The following is an 18,594-nucleotide window of genomic DNA, read 5'->3' on the forward strand; positions in this document are numbered from 1 at the left end:
TGCGAGTGAAACCTTGAAAGCACGCGAGATCAGGATGGTCTCACGAGGCTATCTCTAAACATGCTTGAGCTGCAAACCAATCAACTGGGAGAAAATTTTGACTCTCTTTTATGTGTGTATTCGATGTACATCAGGGCTGGGCGACCCGGCGTATTTCTACGTAGCCTGTATCTTCCTGCTAAATGGAGCAATGATGAGCCTGTTCTTTATATACGGCACCTACCTCAGGTAAGTTAACCTTTGTCATTTGCTTTGCCCCAAAGAATTAGGGGAAAAAAAATCTCAGTGTCATTTAGTCAAATAATCTTTCTTTTCCTGACAACTTTTAAGATTTAAAAACTATTTCTTCCATCTGACTCCTGCTCTTTTAAATATTTGTTTGTGTTTATTTTCCAGTGGAAGCCGATTGGGTGGAGTTGTCACCATATTGTGTTTTTTCTTCAATCACGGTGAAGTGAGTTTATTTTCTTTACCATATTAAAAAAAATCAGCACCAACCTTTCTGAGCAGATTAGAAATGTTTAAGTTTCAGGTTGAAAAAGCAGTTTATTAAACAGTGGGACTGCTATGGTGGGCTATATACAAGATTGAATAGTTAAATTTAGCTCAGAGCTTTACATGAATATTATACTTCTACCAGTTGTTTTTTTTTTTTTGAAAATTAGCTGCTGGTTAGGACATTTTATAAAGTGTATTGAGCTTTTTTTTTTTTTTCTGAATGTCTGAAAATAGAGCACTCGTGTGATGTGGACTCCACCCCTGAGGGAGAGCTTTGCCTACCCGTTTTTAGTCCTGCAGATGCTGCTTCTCACCTACATTTTACGGTAAACATACAAAACAGTGGGTAGAGTTATTTAATATCAGGTTCAGAATGTTTTTTATCATCATAATAAGACCCATCGAGGGCAGCATGTGGCCCCAAGAATCACACAAGTTGTTTTTTTTTAATGATTGAACAATAATTCTGCTGAGTTTTGTCAACTAACATCAAAATATTCATATCCTTTATACTCTAGACTAGGGGTCACCAACACGGTGCCTGCGGGCACCAAAGGGCCCTCAGGAACCGCATGGGTTTCCCTCAGTGTCTTCTAAAAATAGAACAACTCACCAGTGGGCTGAGTTTGAAATTTTATTATATTCAGTTTTTCTTTTTTTGATAATTTATCGAGCATGTCTAAAATAAAATTAGAAATTAAAAGAAACAATTAAAATACTTTTATAATGCACAAAGTTAGATGAACGCTGGCCCTCAGCCTTAAATAGGTTGGTGACCCCTGCTTAGACATTCTTGAACATCCAGCTGCTTCCATTTCATTGGACCCTTTGAATACCATCTTGATCATGTTTCCTGGATCCATTAGTCACAATAAATTGGACCACATACCAGCAGTAGTTTGCAGGTTTACAGTATCCTGGTTTGTGTAAGCTCCATATCTCTGAAGAAATGCATTGGCAGGGACCTTAGAGAAGCAGAAACCATGCTTTATTTTGAGAAATGTAACCTTCCACTGCATCCCGCTCTGCTGCAAACTCAATATATAATCAAAGGAAGTATTCATAAACAGCCTCTGTAGGACGGTGCAGTGTTGGGTCAAGCAGACAGCAAAGTGGAAAAAATAAATAAAAAAAATTTTTTTTTTTTGCCTGACAGCTTTAAACTTAGAGAAATTACCCCATCCCAACAAGAAACAGAACAATTACAGCATCCAGATTCTTAAAACAGTTCCCTAAAGGCAGCTAGACTTATCTCGCTATATTTATAAAATTATCTAAATGTGTTAGAAGTTGCACACATTAGAGCAGGCATCCCCAACCTCGGTCCTCGAGGCCCGCTGTCCTGCAGGTTTTAGAGGTTTCCCTGCTTTAGCACAGCTGATTATAATGATTGCAGTAGACCAAAAGCTTGTTAATCAGCTTTCAATTAAAATCAGCTGGGCTGGAGCAAGGAAACCTCTTAAACCTGCAGGACAGCGGGCCTCGAGGACCGAGGTTTGGGATGCCTGCATTAGAGTAATTTCTGGCCTTTACATATTAACTCTGGTAATCAAAGCATAATGATCGAGCATTAAATGCTTGAAATTATGCAACCATTATAGCTTCTTTACACTTTGTGTACTAATCCATTGTAAAATATAGCCGGTAACAATTTTAGCATGAAAAAAAGGGGAAATGAAGCAGGTTTAACAGTCTTAAAATCAATAGGAAGAGTTGTTTTGGTCTCACTTCTGCATTTATCACTGGCTTATATTGTGCAGTGTTCGCATACTCTTTGTCAGTCCCCCCCAGGGATTCACGCCGCAAGGGAGCCGGACGTAGAAGAACATCAAGGGTTAAAGACAGGATTTGGACAACTATTAGTGCAGCAACGTTCTGTGAAAAAAAATTAGCTGGACATATCAGAGAGCTGCTTATCGTGTGTAAATGGAAAGCAAACTGAACTAACCCGAGCTAGACACAACCGGACCGCGCTAACTGTAGACCAGTTCCAGAGGTGGGCTTGGCTCAGTTTTTCCCTGGCTCGGTTCTCTGATAACAAGAGCGCATGAGCAGAACGCGTCATCTCCGTCTGGCTGCACATCCCGATTCACACTCCATTCCAGTAGTTGGTGGTAATGCCCCTCCAGAAGTTGCTTCCCAACAAACACAAAACAGAAGAAGAACAATTATAAACAACAATCGAAATCTTCTCCACGCAACATTTTGATTTGCTTGATTCCCTCCTTCGTCTTCTTCTTCTTGTGTTTTATGGCGGTTGGTAAACAACTTTTGGTGCATTACCGCCACCAACTGCTTGATTTCCTCCTTCAATACTGGCAGTAATACCACAGATCGTCACTAGGAGGTGAAAAGTCGAGGAACCAAGATAGCGTGATGTGTAAACGGTCGTCAGAACCAAGCTCGGCCTGATTAAAGCTACAGTGTGTAATTTTTAGCGACATCTAACGTCCAGACTGCAGACCGCAGCAACATGAACATCTCCCCCCCACCGCTTCTCCCCCCCCAACAGTACGGCGAGCGTTACGGGACAAAATGTCTTCCACGACGTCCGCATCACCTACCTTCTCAAGTGATGAGGTTTGTTTACATAGATAATTTTACAGATAGTATTCTCAGGCATAATACTGCCATCTATTGTTCAGTACCGTCTCAGTTCATCTCTCTCAACTTGCCGTAGTTACTTTCGAGCGTAATGGGCGATCTCGCAATCGCTAGTTTGTTGGCTCTGCGCTGCCATAGCGCAAAGATGTCTGCCTCCATGGCTGCGAGACCCACTCCTATGTAATTATAAATAACGAATTCTAAGGCAATGCAAATATTAAGGTTGAGAGGCTGAGCTCGTAGATGATGATAAATAACATAGTTATGTATAATATATAAGTATAATATATTACATTTCTGACTGTATATCCCTGTAATTATTACACACTGTAGATTTAACTGATCGAAGCTCGGACCGGTCTCGGCATGGATCGGTTTTTCAAGGGTAGTGTAAATGGGGTATGTGTTTCATAGAAAAGATGCAGAAAATGCAATGAATTCTCTGCATAACTCTTTCATATACACAAACTGTACTGTATATACATACATTCATATATACATATGCCTTCATATACCCACAGTTTGTGGGGGGGGGGTTGTCTGTCTTAAATAATAATCTGAGATGGGTTGTGTGTTTCCTCATACAATTGGTTCAATTGGTTATATGTCAATAATTCTAAAACCTGATCAAGACCAGAGCATCTTTTTACTCTTTGATGACTAAAACAGACCAAACAGCAGAGTGCATTCCTTTTTGGTGGATGATTTCATTAATACTGAGATGGTTCTAATTAAGTTGTCCCTGTACACTCCAATAAAACCCCTTTGTGTAATGTTCCACAGTGTCTCTAACTATATAACAGCTTTTGTGCTTCATAGAAACAAAGTTCTGCTCCGGTTATCAGCTAAGTGGCAGTCTGAAGGAGGCTCTTAGAAGAGCCAGAGCTCTTACCGCAGCGAAACATTATCTTGTCATGTCGTATCATCTTGTGAATAACACTTTGTTCTGGTGAGACCTGTTAGGAAGCTGTTCCACATTCGCTAAACGGTAAATGTAAAATGGTCTCTGTTCCATATGTCTAACACACTGAATTATGAGGTTCAGTGGGGTTTTTTTTCATGCTTTTTAATAGAGCCTTCTAATTTTTCTTTTTTCTCAGGCATCTCAATGCAGCTTTCCTTATCTCCTTTAGCCAAATGGATTCTCAGCTTTATGCTGTTTTTTTTTTTACCTCCCGTCTCTCTTCTTTCAACAGCACACAAAACCCAAGCAGGACATCCATGGTCGCCCTAGGCATCTCCAATTTATGCTTCATGCTGCCTTGGCAGTTTGCTCAGTTTGTGCTCCTCACTCAGGTAAGCAGGATGATGTAGGCAGGCCTGGTCGATGAAGGAGAAAACTTAAGCTGTTAACAAATACTATACTTGACACTGTAGTGAAGTGCTGTCAGCAAGCATGAGAGAAACTGAGTAGGAAGATGGCAAAGGAGAAGCTAAAGTCAGGCAAACAATTAGGTGTTACACAAAAAATCATTGATGGTGATTTGCCTTCCTACTGCAAGCAGGAGAAAATGTAAAAGGTAATAAAAATGTTCTTTGCGTTGTTGATGGAAAGTTTTGCCTACACCTTGAAGATTTCTCACTCCGGTTCTTTTTCCTGAGAAGAGATAATTTGGGACAAACTCTTTAAATCACACATTATTATTTATATCTATTAAATAACCATGAGACATGACAGCAGATTTTGATTGAAATTGTAATCTTACTCAGATCAGAGAAGTTGCTTTGAGTTACAGAAGGCAGCTGCTTACCAGCCGGGCTCACGTCTCGTGAAATGGCCACGATTCACTGTTAAAGAATTATTTTATACATCTCCCGTCTGCAACATCATCACATCATTACATCATACTTGTTATCAAAATATTACTTTGTTCTTAGCTGAAGGACTCTGCTCTCATTCTATTCCCAAATCTTTGCCAGAATGACGATGATACCTGTATATCTAGACAGAGGAACTGTCCAAATTAGATAAACTACTGGGGAAAACAGTTCTGAAACACAACAGGCAGTTAATATTTGGGTGTAATAAACTCATACATCATCAATGATAATGATCCTAATAGCGTTAAACTGATGCCTTCAAGCTGTTCTGTGAGTCTGTCAGACTGGGCCTCAGTTTCAGCCTGTTTGACTCAATATTCTAGACTTTTACTCAATAAAAGCTATCAGCTGCAGAAGATATATGAATCCTTTAATCTACTGCTTTAAAAAATCTGCTTGTGAAACTAAAATAAATGCTCAAAAACATTCAAGTCAGATTCAAAAGTTTAAAATTAGAGCATAGGTTGAAGCGAGGAACAGTTGAGTATTTTTATTAGAGCTGTTTCTATGCTAGGATGTTAGCTAAAAGCCATTTTATTTCCACTGAGTGTTTCACTTTTGAAAGCCACTTATTAAATTAGCTTCATCCACTGCATACAAAATCAACTCAAAGCCAAACACATCCACCCACTCAGATGGCTCACCAGCCTGCAGGGAATAAGGCGAATGTTTTTTTGAATATAAATCAAGACTCACAAGCTTTTACAGATAGAACTGATCTTAAAGTTGGCCTTTATTTAATTGAGTCCCTGAATTATGTATCTAAACAGTGGAAGAATCCTTCCTCTGAAACTCTGTCAGGTATCAAAATGCCATTTTTATTTTCCTACTTCTACTGCTGTTTCTTTAAAATTATGTAACACTCACATAAAGAAAAAAAAATTCTAATTTTAGTCGATGATTAGTGGTTGAGTCAATGAACTTCATTTTTATGGAAGATGAATAAATTATTACATCAATCTTCTTCTATTTAGTTATCAGAAGAGAAAACTCGTGCATCCTTGCATCATTTTGGAAGACCACAAATTATTTCTGGGCCAAAATGGATGGTTGTTCTAGGAATCCCTCATCAACTAAAACAGTTTAAGTTAAAGTAAAACCAACAAAAGGGGGCTGCAATCCTTCCTGGTCCACTTTGAAAAAGAGATTTTTGATCTCAAGAAGGGTTTTCCTTTATTTTCAACTGATTATTACTTTTTCAAAATAGTATTTTTCATGTGGAGAGTGTGAGCTCCTTACCTTACTCAACCTGTATGTCACACATAGATGATTTAGACCACCATATGCCTGACATATGAAAAATCTGGCAAAAATGCTCGTAACTTTGGAGAAGTTATGGCTCAATTTTATATAAGCTATGAGCATGCTAAATTACGCAGAAGCACGTTGGCACACGTCGACATACGGCAAGGATGTATGCCATACTTGGGGCCATAAGTTACAGGTAAGTTATCTGATCGTTGACATACGTTAATTGTAAGTTACTCATAGGTCGTGGCGTCTAGCCTATCCAAAACCTATGAGTAACTGCATAACTTAGGCATAACTTCTCAAGAACTTATCTCCAATGCATATCAACGTATCTGACGTGTTGCAGATGACCGCTAAACGTGTTTCTAACTTGCGGCTACTGTATAACGGTGTGTTGGCAGCGTTTTGATATAAAAGGGGGTTCACAGGAGGAAACCATCAGTACTATGTGAGTGTGATGGATCCTCCCTGCGTTCACGGCCACGGCCAACAAACTTGCAGACATGACGCTTAATCTGCTGAAAACGCAAACACTCTTTCTTTTTCCTTTTTATTTATTAAATTTTTCCTTTTTTTTTTTTTTGATTGGTGGCAAACACCACCAAGGAAATACTGCGATCAAATGAATCTTTTTATGCAGGCCAGGCGCATCCAGGCGAATCCCTGCTCCCCTTAAGGCTGGTTTATACTTCGAAACTAGTTTGTCTGCGTAGGTGTCGTGGTGAGTGCAGAGACGTCCTTGCCCCCTCCGCAGACATTCTGCTGCACCACTCCCAAATTGTAGGTGACCGTAGACAGTGCCGCAGACACTGTGGCGCCCCTTTTGCGTTGTAGCATTAAATAAACATAACGCAAACCACGCTTCAATTTCAAGCATAATTTAAAAATGTCTGTGTCATACCTGCGACAAGCTCACTGCAACACACTGCTGCAGGAGTATAACCAGCCCTTTAGGACGGGTGTTGCGCCAATGCCATTTTTTGGTCCCGATACCTGATACCTGGCTGTGTAGTATCGTCCGATACTGATACGATACCAATACCATCTGTTTGAAATTGATGTGTGTGTGTGTATATATGAAGAACTGCATACTACTTGGATGTAAAATAATTGCCATCATGACTTTGTCAAGCTGCTGCCTATCTTTGTAGAGCAGGATAAAGACTAATACAAAGTGAATCCAGTAGAACTTTTTATTGCCTACTTGGAATGGGTGACAATAGTTGAACAAACTTTTGGCTCTCAAAATCAGTGCCCTATTTGTTGGTACTTACCAATACAGATACCACCACATTAGTGCAGTATCGGGGCCCTGCCCGATACTGGTATTGGTGCAACACTACTTAAGACACTGGCTTGTGACATTTCATGGGCACAACGCTGCCGTGCGTTATTCATAAGTTAGGCTGGACATAAGTTCTAGACTCGTTATATATATTTGTAATGTATATGCCCAAAATTGAAAAAATACGTAGAAAGTTCAGCGTATGCCAGCGTTTTAGGAGATTGTGGGACGTCAGGCATACTCTGGCTAAATCGTCAAGGTGTGACAGGGGCTTAACGTTCTGATTATACAAACGTCTTTATAGTAAAAACGTCAGAAAAAAACTACCAGCCCTGATCTGGTGGAACCAGCAGTTTCTGGTAATCTTAGGTCATAATTCCTCTCAAAATTTCCAAACCAGACTCCAACTAATCCTAACTAACAAAAAAATTAACCATCAGAGTACAATTTTATCTTTAGTTCAGTTTTCCTTAGAAAATAAAAAGTAGTGTTACATTAGATAAAGTAAAACCTGCTATAATGTCATCGTACAGCTGTAGCTTTATAGAAATGGACCTCCTCTAACCTAACTTTCCCAGCATGCCCCAGCATCAGCACAGTTTATAACAGAAGATATAGGAAGGGAAATCAGACAGGAGCTTGGTGCTGTTTCTATACCAGCCTAGAGCTAAATCCTGAGCTTTTCTTTGACTCAAAAAAAAAATTAATTGAACTTTACGTACATATGTTTTGTACGTTTCCACCAAGCTATATTTCTGTCAAAAAAATACACAAAGCCCCTTATCTTCTTTACCCCGACTGTATCTAATTCATTGTCCAATGTGTGGAAATTAGTATGAAAAGAAGTAGCCAGAGCTCTTCTCACTACAGCGTCTCTCCCCCTGACTCCCTGCAGCCAGAGCTTAAACCCATTTGCATCCTTTGCAATGCATCCTTGGTAACATGTCCTTGACAGGGAGGGGAGTTTTTCTTATCAAGAATGTGTTGTTTATTTCTACTTTTAAGTACTTTTGAAATGCAGACATCTGTTAGAGCAGCTTCATATGACTTTAATACACGAAACTACAAACTTTCCTCACACATCCACCAGCTTTAGCAGTATTTTCATACCTGTTAAGGATGTGCTGTAAAACATATTTATCTGATGTTGCCGAAGCATAATTTCACGAAAGTATATAATAAGTCTGAGCACAATAACTCACTTTGGTAAAAATGGCACATCTGACACTGGGGGCCAATAAATGTGAAGGCTTTCTTACAAGCAGTTGTTTTGCTTAAACAAATCCTTTAGCCTGACCGGTTGTGGATTTCTTTAAGCTTTCTGCCCTTTTTATGTTTCAGGTGGCTTCTCTGTTTGCGTCCTACATCCTGGGCTACCTTGCTGCTGCAAAGATGCAGTCTATCCTTGTCACTCACATGGTACAGTAATTCCATTGCTCTATCTACATAAATCATTGGTTTTGATATATTTGTGGATTCATCTTCTGATATAAACCAAAGTATTTCTGTGGAACTTAAGATGCACAAAGCAAAACTGTTCTCAGCTGTTGTCCACCAAGCTGGGATGTTTTCCAGTCCAGTTCTTATCTTAATAAGCTTCACAGCAGAAAGAATATCACATAAGACGAGAACAGAACCAGCAGACGCTGGGATGGGTTTCTTCAACATTATTAATATCTCCACACATATACTGTTCCCTTTTACTACAATAAGCCTAGAAAATATGGGGAAGTAACAGTTTGTGCCTCCGGTCCACATTCCTGTCGTCCTAATCCTCAGCCTGCCGGGCTCTTAGCTGCAGTCTGTGGCTGCTACAGATAAGGAAAAGCTCCTTTATGGTAAGATTGGGACAGGAAGGCATATGGCTGTGCATAATTTAGAGAGCTCGGCAATGACTTTGGTTTTGTCTACTTAAATAGAAGTGACACAGTTTGACGTGTGTGTCCTCTATGCCGTGTTGAATGCTTTTGATATTGATGAGAGCTACCCTCTGAGGTGATGAATTTCTAAAGGTAAGTAGGTACATATATCTGACTCCTGAACTTTAATAATAATATGGTTATTTCAAACTGAAAACATTGAACCTTTGCAAGAACAACATTGGCTCCAGTTATATCTTTTTTACAAATAAACAAAGCACAGAAACAAAACCCATTTTCCAGTTAGGCTGTTTAGTTAAGTACGCAGTCACAGTCAGTACAGGTATAACGTCCTTCCCTTGACGTGCTTTTCAGTCGACATACCCTCTGTGCACACGCTGGAGGAGCTGCTGCTCTGCTCCTTGTGCCATTGGCAGAGAAAAGCCTTCTCAGGTTGACCCAGTTCCTGCTTATTCCTACTGAGAGGGAGTAGTACACACCATTTTAGGAAATCTTCAATTTCTAAGCAATTTCTTGCATGGAATAGCCTTTATTTCTAAGAACAAGAATTGACTGTCGAGTTTCAGATGAAAGTTCTATTTTTCTGGCCATTTTAGCATTTAATTGACCCCACAAATGTGATGCTCCAGAAACTCAATCTGCTCAAAGGAAGGTCAGTTTTGTAGCTTCTGTAACGAGCTAAACTGTTTTCAGATCTGTGAACATGATTGCACAAGGGTTTTCTAATCATCAATTAGCAATGAGCAAACACATTGTACTATTAGAACACTGGAGTGATAGCTGCTGGAAATGGGCCTCTATACACCTATGTAGATTTTACACCAAAAACCACACATTTGCAGCTAGAATAGTCATTAACCACATTAGAGTGTATTTCTTTAAAGTTAAGGCTAGTTTAAAGTTATCTTTATTGAAAAGTAAAGTGCTTTTCCTTCAAAAATAAGGACATTTCAATGTGACACCAAACTTTTGAACGGTAGTTTATATATATGTATGTATGTATATATGTATATATATATGTATTATGTGTCAATAGCTCTTCTCATTTACAAAACCTAATCCACTAATCGTACATGTCTTCATCAGCGGAAATATGGAGCCCCTCAATTCTCAGCAACCCCAGTTGATAATCAGCATCTGTGTAATGGAGAGTGATTCGGTTTTCTGTACTTCACTGGAATTAAGTTTCAGGGATTTGTTAAATGAGATTATTTTCTGCTCATGGCTATGAATTCATAGCATAATACATAGTTAGATCCGTTACTATCTCGGAACGCAGCAGACCACCCTGCTCACCCAGGCAGAGATACTATAATACATGCTGCTCAGACCGCTGGAAACAGAGTATGTAGTAAAAAGAAAATTATGGGTAGTAAATTATCTGATATATAGCAACGTTTTTAAAGAGAGTCACATAAAAGGTGAAAGCCATTCACATCTCACCTAATCACCATCTTCAGAGAGAATTTCAGCTCCTACAATCTGGTTACCGTTTCAGGACCAAACAGATGGAAGAAGAACCTTTATTATTTAAGCCATAATTCATGTAAATTAAAATGTGATGAGCTATAATTGTTCTCTCCCACTTCAGTCTAATATTTTAAGTGATATTTGCACCAATCTTTTCTTATTTGAATCCTGTCATTGAGCGATTGTGTTGATCATTTTTCAGCTGTAAAGCAAGTTTCCCTACCTGATCTGTCCTGAAGTTACACTGATAAGCTGTACCTCTCTTTTGTGTTTACACTGGCTGTTGGCAGTGAAAGCTCAGATTTCAATAGGAGTTAAATAAATATTTGTACTCTGTTTTCCTCAGGTCACGCTGGGGTTCTGCTTCATCCTGATGTTTGGGAACTCAATGCTTCTCACATCTTTTTATGCCTCTTCTCTCATTTCCATATGGGTGAGTTTTTCATGTTCTGTGTGAACATGTCAAATTAACCAGATGTGCGTTTATAAAAATCTGTATTTTTTTATTCCAAGGGAGATTCAAACAGGTGTTTGTTGTTTTTTTTCCTCCCTGTTTTAGGTCATCATCGCTTTAAGAGATCGGTTCATCCAGTTGTTCAAACCTGGCATTATCATCTGGGTGAGAAGAAATAACCTAATGCTTTTCTTGTACTCTGATGGATTAAGCATATTTTATGTGGTGACACTTTAAATAGAATTACATTGTGCTTACATGAAAAATAGAAAAGCCAAAGCTTCAAAGTTTTAATTAAAAATCATTTGACATTACCTGGTCTTTTTTATTATAGATGCATTATATATTGTGCTTTAATTTGTCTGGAACAGTTTGTCTTTTAGAAGTTTTTTTAAACAAAAATTCACAATCAATATATTATTTTACTAAATTATCATCAGTAAACTTTTATTTATTATCACCTTTTCATTTTTGTGGTATTTTAATTACCACAAAACTGAATTTATATTTTTTTCTTTAATGGGAGAGTATGGAAACTTTCAAGCCCACCTGAATGCCAACCTCCAGTGTAGATGTGTTAAGAGCCTTAAAATGTGTTCATCTTTACTTAGCAGTATAATCTAAGATTGATTAAAAACAAATAAAAGAAGGAAATAGAAATAAATCCCTTGTTAAAGGAGAATTACGGTTTTTAACACTTTTAGCCCATTTTCTATAGTGTCCAGGATGAAATCGAATAATCGACACCAAAATTTTGACAATTGCTCCTGTCTCTGCTTTTTGGCTCATGCAGAGTCCCCCCCTGGCTGCTTCAGAATGGCTTTCATAGTGCATGTCCGATAATGTCCTTAAAACAACCTTAAACGTTCTTTTTTTAAAATATGCTACTCACCGGGTCGTCAGCGCTGTTCAATGACGTTCCAAAAAAAGTTTCGTAAAGAAAAAACGTTCCTGTAGTGTTTTATTTAGCATTTTGTAAATCCCATTGAGTTCTGTAGGAATAGTCAATATTCCCCTGCCACCGGAAACGGAAATGGGGCCTGTTTACACAGTTGTAGTCTTTTCGCTTCACTCTGTGTACTCCGACATCGAGGTGCTAACGTCTCTGTTAAACACTTTAAAAAACTCTGAAAATGGAATACTAAAGGTGGATTCTTGATTCTCGACGTCGGAGTACACAGAGTGAAGCGAAACAGGCCCCATTTCCGTTTCCGGTGGCGGAGGGATATATTCCAACAGAACTCAATGGGATTTACAAAATGCTAAATAAAACACTACAGGAACGTTTTTTCTTTACGAAACTTTTTTTGGAACGTCATTGAACAGCGCTGACGACCCGGTGAGTAGCATATTTTAAAAAAAGAACGTTTAAGGTTGTTTTAAGGACATTATCGGACATGCACTATGGAAGCCATTCTGAAGCAGCCAGGGGGTGATTCTGCATGAGCCAAAAAGCAGAGACAGGACCAATTGTCAAAATTTTGGTGTCGATCATTCGATTTCATCCTGGACACTACAGAAAATGGGCTAAAAGTGTTAAAAACCGGAATTCTCCTTTAAACTGTAATCCTTTGTGCAACAATTAGTGACGTCTGCTGTTAATACTGGATTTTATATGTTCAACAGTGCCTTTGAAATAAATGTAATCTAAGCTTATTTTAATAGTTCACATTTTCATCAGTAAATCAGAGTTTATTAGAACTTAATTGGTACTCTATGGCTACGTTCACACTGCAGCCTGAAGTGACCCATTTCCAAATTTTCTTTTCTTTTGTCCTTTTCATGGAAGTCAACACAGATCTGATTTTTTTTTTTTGTCAAATGCTACTCAGAACACTTGGCTAAATCCGATGCACATCTGATCTTTTATGTGGCACAAAAATGCAGAGAGATGTTAATTTAATAAAATGCCTACAGGTTATCATAGTAGTCGGTAGTATTGGTAGTAATCGATCTCTTGGATTATGTTAAAACCGCTTATTTTTTCTAAAATTCAATCCTCATTTGACCATAAAGATGTTCTGCTCAGGATTTTTCTTTTTTTTCTTTTACTCTCATCTGTTTGACTCTTTTATTATTTCTATTGTTTTGGTGTTTGGGGAGGTTTCTTACAGGCTTACAAAGGGAGGTGAAATGATGTGAATTGTATGTGACACAGAGTCTGTTATAATAGATTATAGTATGTTATTTATTAGCTTACCTAGCTTAATCTTATTACTTATAACAAAAGGACTTTGATGACTAGTGGATGATAAATACTTTGTGTTTCCATCAACAGGTCATGCAGGGTCTGGCCTGGGTCGGCTCCACAGTTCTGCTGAAATTTCTGCTCTCCACTGTGTTTGGTGCCTCTGATGATGTAAGACACTGAAGTTTCATGTCTGAATACTGCTAGTGATGTTTGGACATTGTATTGGTATATATATATCTATATATATATATATATATATATAGATATATATATGTATATGTGTGTATGTATATATGTATATATATATATCCACTTAAAACAGTAATTTATTTCAAAACATGATCCAAGTATACACTTTGAGAAGCTACTGATGTAAACGTTTAACCTTTGTAATGTTTGACGTAGGAAATTGTTAAATTAAGTAACTCAGGTGATTTTTCAACCCATTTCTATGTAAAATCAGGTAGTTAGGCAGAGGAGGCACTTTCTGTTTTAAAACAGATGCATTATTTTTCCTTCCTCCCAGGCTCACATCAGTGGACTGATCAAATCCAAATTCACAAGTTACAAAGACTTCCACACTCTGATGTACACCTGTGCTGCTGAGTTTGACTTCATGGAGTTTGAGGCAAGACAAATGGAAATGTTTTCTCTCACCAGAGCCGTTTTTTATGTTTCTGCTACTGAATAATGAAATCTTTGATGGCAAATCGCAAGTCCATGCTGCTCAGTATAGGCAACAAGCCGCGTCAGTGGTTGTTAAAATGTCACCAGGATTTCTTTACAGATGTCAGAAATGTTAAAACGCTTGCTGCTTCCTGTCAAACTTCAGATGGAACAAGATTTGTGCTGACAGGAAACAAAAATCCTGGCAGCACAACTTGACAGCTTGTTCTCAGCTGAGCTGTGAGCTGAATGATCTGATTTTGTGTGGAAGATGTGAAGGCAGCACAGAGAGGCTAATGCACGCTTTTCAACTTGACAAGTATAAGGATGAAAGCAGACTCACTATTATCTACCCGATTTATATTGCTTATGTCCTTGATATATAACACAGATGTTAGCATTTTTCTTCTTTTTCTCAGTTTTTCCTCTAATTTTAAGTTATTTCCTCAAGAAGTGAATGTAGACTCGTCATCAGCTTTTTAACCTTTTTAATTCTTTTACGTGTTCATTTTCAAATCCATGAATTTTGCTGAATAATATTTCCGGTCTCGTCCTTCTCCCGCAGACGCCTGTCCGTTACCTTAAAACGCTGCTGCTGCCCATCAACCTGCTGGTGGTCGCTCTCATTGCAGGCAGGGTGAGTTCTGCCACACGAAAAGAACTTTGAATAAGTTAAACATACATAAGTCTTGCTTATTTAAAAAAAAACTTGTTACATAATCCTCTTAAGAAATAAAACTTTACTTAGATGTTTATTTAAATGTATTTACATGTTAAGCCACAAGTCAGGATTTTTTTCCCTGTTTCCCTAACTGGATCCTAATAATCGCATGTAATAAAGCTTTAAGCATTGCTGAGCTACGGTTTGTAGTTTGACTAGAATAGGTTCTTAAAATAAATTAAAACAAGTGGCTGATGGCGGCATACTACAGCAGAAATAATGAAAATATGTTGATTTAGCCAGTTAAAGTGTATATATTATCGATAGATATCCATTAAAGATTCAGTTTTATATTATATTAAAGATGCTGATAAGAATTTATGTTTGATTAGATGTTCAGTTCCAAGATCTTAACTGCTTAGATCTCGAAATCCAGAGAGAAACTATTTAAAATAAAGATTACATATGATTTAAAACTTATTTTGATATTTAAAAACTCCTTTTTTAACTTAAGAAAACAAAACAATGTTTTAATTAAGTGTGTTTGGCCAGTAGAGCACCTCAGATGGGGGTCAAAAACAGCAGGATACAAACTTAAGGTTATGCAGAAAAGAGAATGGTTGACTAGTCTGAGAAATGCTGACTGTTTAGTCAACTTCCAAAGGAGCCTAAGGCACATCGCTTTGTGTGATGAATATAAATTATATAATAATATTATTAGGGGTTGATTGATTCACATTATTTTTTTTACTTTTTAAGGATCGTCTAATTTACTGACATGCACGCATAAAGGAAACCATCAGGTTCCAGTCTGATATTACTGTTTTGCTTGACATTGCAGCAAACAAATTGGACTGAATTAAAACTATATCATATTGCAATTAAATAATCTGCTGTATGTATGCAGAATTACGCATGCAAGATCAGGTGCATAACTAAGTAAAAAGCCCACTCTTACCTTAGGAAGCCAGAGCTACAACCTTCTGTAAAGCAACCTAAAATCCTAAGGAATTAAAGTACTTATCTTAAGGGTGATTGAATGTTTTTTTTTTTATTATTATTTTATGAAGTAACTTGAGTGTGGGATCATGAATTAAGCAATAATACGGTCAGGTCTCACTGTAAACCCCGTACTGTTCTATGAAGCACTTTGTGCTGTCAGCCATAAAGACAAAAACCCTTTTATAGCTCTTTTATACACAACCAAACCAAACTGCTGCAATAAAATAAGCAGCTGATCTAATAAATCCACATGAATAAGGTTGCTCTGCTAAAGCTTTGTTTCTGTGAAAAGGAAACATGTTTTTCAGATTCTTATACCAGCAGGTTTTTTCTTGATGATGAAAAATATGAGCGAGGTGGGGGGTGCATGAGGTGACTGCTTCCTTTAGCTTAATCTTATTATGCCCTACCCACGCTACACTAAGAATACATGGATCATTTTGGCAGAGCAACATAAGCTGTCTGTAGAAGGAGTGTTATTACAAGAAACATCCAATAAACTTCTGCAATCACGACATTAAAAGATCCATGAGTCGGTGCTAACACTCCTAACTGTCCTCTGCAGACTGTGCAGGATTTGTTTCGGACTCTAACACAAGAAGCAAAGACGTCTAGAAAGACGGAAGATGTTGACGAAGCTACAGGGTGAATCCTTTTCTCTGCTTTTGTTTATTTTTATCCTTGTTATAATATTCTAAACATTTCCATTCTGTTTTTTTTTGTGTGTGTTTGCGTTTCTAATGAAAGATTTTGTGTCCTGTGGAAAAGGCTTTCTATTCTCATCTGTTTTTTTTTTTTTTTTTTGCAGGCCTGATGTAGCTGCGAAAGGAGAGGTGAGAAAATGAAGTTTCACATATTATTGTGTTTTATTTGTGTAAAGACTGAGTCATTTCTCAGATCCCATTTATTGCCTTGTTCCGTTTCTGTAGCTCATTTTCTGTAGATTTCAGTTCATTTCTCCTCAGCTTTGAAGTCTGTTCTGTCATGTCTCCCTAAGTGATTTTCTTCCCTGTCATCACTACCCAAAAATGAAAAGCAGTTTGTCCTTTGCTGTGAAAATTGACTCTGCTTCCTTTTTTCCACTTCTCTCCTGGCTGTCTGGTGTAATTTTCTGCTATATTGTTCGCTGTACAGAGAAGATGTTCATCCACAGCAGAGTTTGAGCAGAACTGACAGTGACAAAAGTTTAAAGAAAAAAGCTTATTTTAGTATTCAGCCTCTAAAGTAGTGAGAAAAACTTTTAATCTATTTAGCATTTCTTTTTTATTTCTCCCTTTCCCACACATTTGACCTCCAAGATCCTTGAATAGATTTAGACTTAGAGACTTAGACAGATTTATTTGTCATTTTGTACACCGAGTGTAAACAAAAATAAATGTCGTTCAGTAGATATTGGATTTTAGACAAAATTATCACTGGCAAACCAAAAACAGGGTTTAAAAGAAAATGTTTGATTTGAAAATGAAAACAGAAATCCATCATTGTGTTTAAAAAATGACTTCTTCCTAAACCTACTGACTGGTTGGGCTGCCTGAAGCAGCAAAAAGTGCTTACTTTACTTACAAGGAGTCCTGCACAGCTTTGTGAAGGAACACCTGATCTCTGAAGCTGTTATAAATCATCCACATTAGAAGGAAAAAAAGTTAACCCCTCGTCTCAGCACCTCTAAAAACATCTGTAGTATTCAGGTAAGGACTTTAACTAGGCCATTCTATAATTTTGCTGCTGCAGAACTAAAATTTCCTTCTGTTGATTTCACAAAAAAATATAAATCAGAGATTAGTATTTATTTTTTTGTGCACATTACTGTCAGCGGTTCCATTTCACAGCAGGCCCAGACCATCATACTACCACCACCATGCAGTGCTGATGGTGCCATGTTCCGTTTCTGAAATGCTGTGTTACTGTTGCTTTTATAAGAGACACCACTTCCCCCCAAAAAAATACCTATAAGTGCAGCTATTATTGTTACCATGCCACACAAATGTTTTTTCTCACCACTGTACTATAATTAATTTAAGAGAAGTTACAGCTGTGCTAGAGGTTGTTTGTTTGTTACCTGTTTGCATGAGAGGATGAAAAAACATATCAAACTTGAATTTATATTTCTTATTCAAGTGTATTTAAACAAGTAGTAGTAGTAACAAGCAGTAGTTACGAAAGTTTTAAATAAAAGAGTTAGCTTGGCATTTAAATTTCAATTCAGTTTATTTATATAGCGCCAATTCACAACATGTCATCTCAAGGCACTTTGCAATTCAACCAGATCATACAGACAAATTGATTAAAAGTTTTCTATCTTAGGAAAACCAGTTGATTGCATTGACTCGAATGCTATCCCTCAAACTAAGCATGCTTGTAGTGACAGTGGAGAGGAAAAACTCCCTAATAGGAAGAAACATCCAGCAGAACCAGGCTCGGTGTGAGCGGCCTTCTGCAGAGACCGACTGGGGTTCAAAGAGACAGAAGCAGAGATACAATCATCTCCATCTCTCCAGGATGGTGTCACACAGCCAAACAGGAACAGACGAGGAGAAGCTACTATGAGAAAAAGCAGAGAGAGCAGAACGTTATAGATTAAGTAATAGATTCTGCAGAGTGGGAGAATAGAGATAAAATGAAGCAGAATGATGAATTGGGGGTCCCTATGTCCTCCAGACGTCTAAGCCTATAGCAGCATAACTATAGAGATGCTCAGGATAACCTGAGCCACCCTAACTATAAGCTTTATCAACAAGGAAAGTTTTAAGCCTACCCTTAAAAGTAGACAGGGTGTCTGCCTCACGGACCAAAACTGGTAGTTGGTTCCAC

At 37.9% G+C, this 18,594-nt stretch overlaps 1 protein-coding gene across 1 annotated transcript in view; it reads left to right on the forward strand.

Annotated features, from left to right (window-relative positions):
- Positions 1 to 18,594, forward strand: part of dpy19l1 (dpy-19-like 1 (C. elegans)) — a 37,038-nt gene that overhangs the window by 15,224 nt on the left and 3,220 nt on the right. The window contains exons 6-17 of the mRNA XM_015368866.1: positions 135 to 228; positions 397 to 454; positions 733 to 824; positions 4,299 to 4,398; positions 8,801 to 8,878; positions 11,156 to 11,242; positions 11,369 to 11,428; positions 13,542 to 13,622; positions 13,981 to 14,082; positions 14,686 to 14,757; positions 16,349 to 16,428; positions 16,592 to 16,616. Of these exons, the coding sequence (XP_015224352.1) occupies positions 135 to 228; positions 397 to 454; positions 733 to 824; positions 4,299 to 4,398; positions 8,801 to 8,878; positions 11,156 to 11,242; positions 11,369 to 11,428; positions 13,542 to 13,622; positions 13,981 to 14,082; positions 14,686 to 14,757; positions 16,349 to 16,428; positions 16,592 to 16,616 (929 nt within the window). The remainder of the gene's footprint in view (positions 1 to 134; positions 229 to 396; positions 455 to 732; positions 825 to 4,298; positions 4,399 to 8,800; positions 8,879 to 11,155; positions 11,243 to 11,368; positions 11,429 to 13,541; positions 13,623 to 13,980; positions 14,083 to 14,685; positions 14,758 to 16,348; positions 16,429 to 16,591; positions 16,617 to 18,594) is intronic.

The sequence above is a fragment of the Cyprinodon variegatus genome, unplaced genomic scaffold (genome assembly GCF_000732505.1).
Source record: "Cyprinodon variegatus isolate N-32 unplaced genomic scaffold, C_variegatus-1.0 Scaffold0, whole genome shotgun sequence".
Taxonomy (NCBI): domain Eukaryota; kingdom Metazoa; phylum Chordata; class Actinopteri; order Cyprinodontiformes; family Cyprinodontidae; genus Cyprinodon; species Cyprinodon variegatus.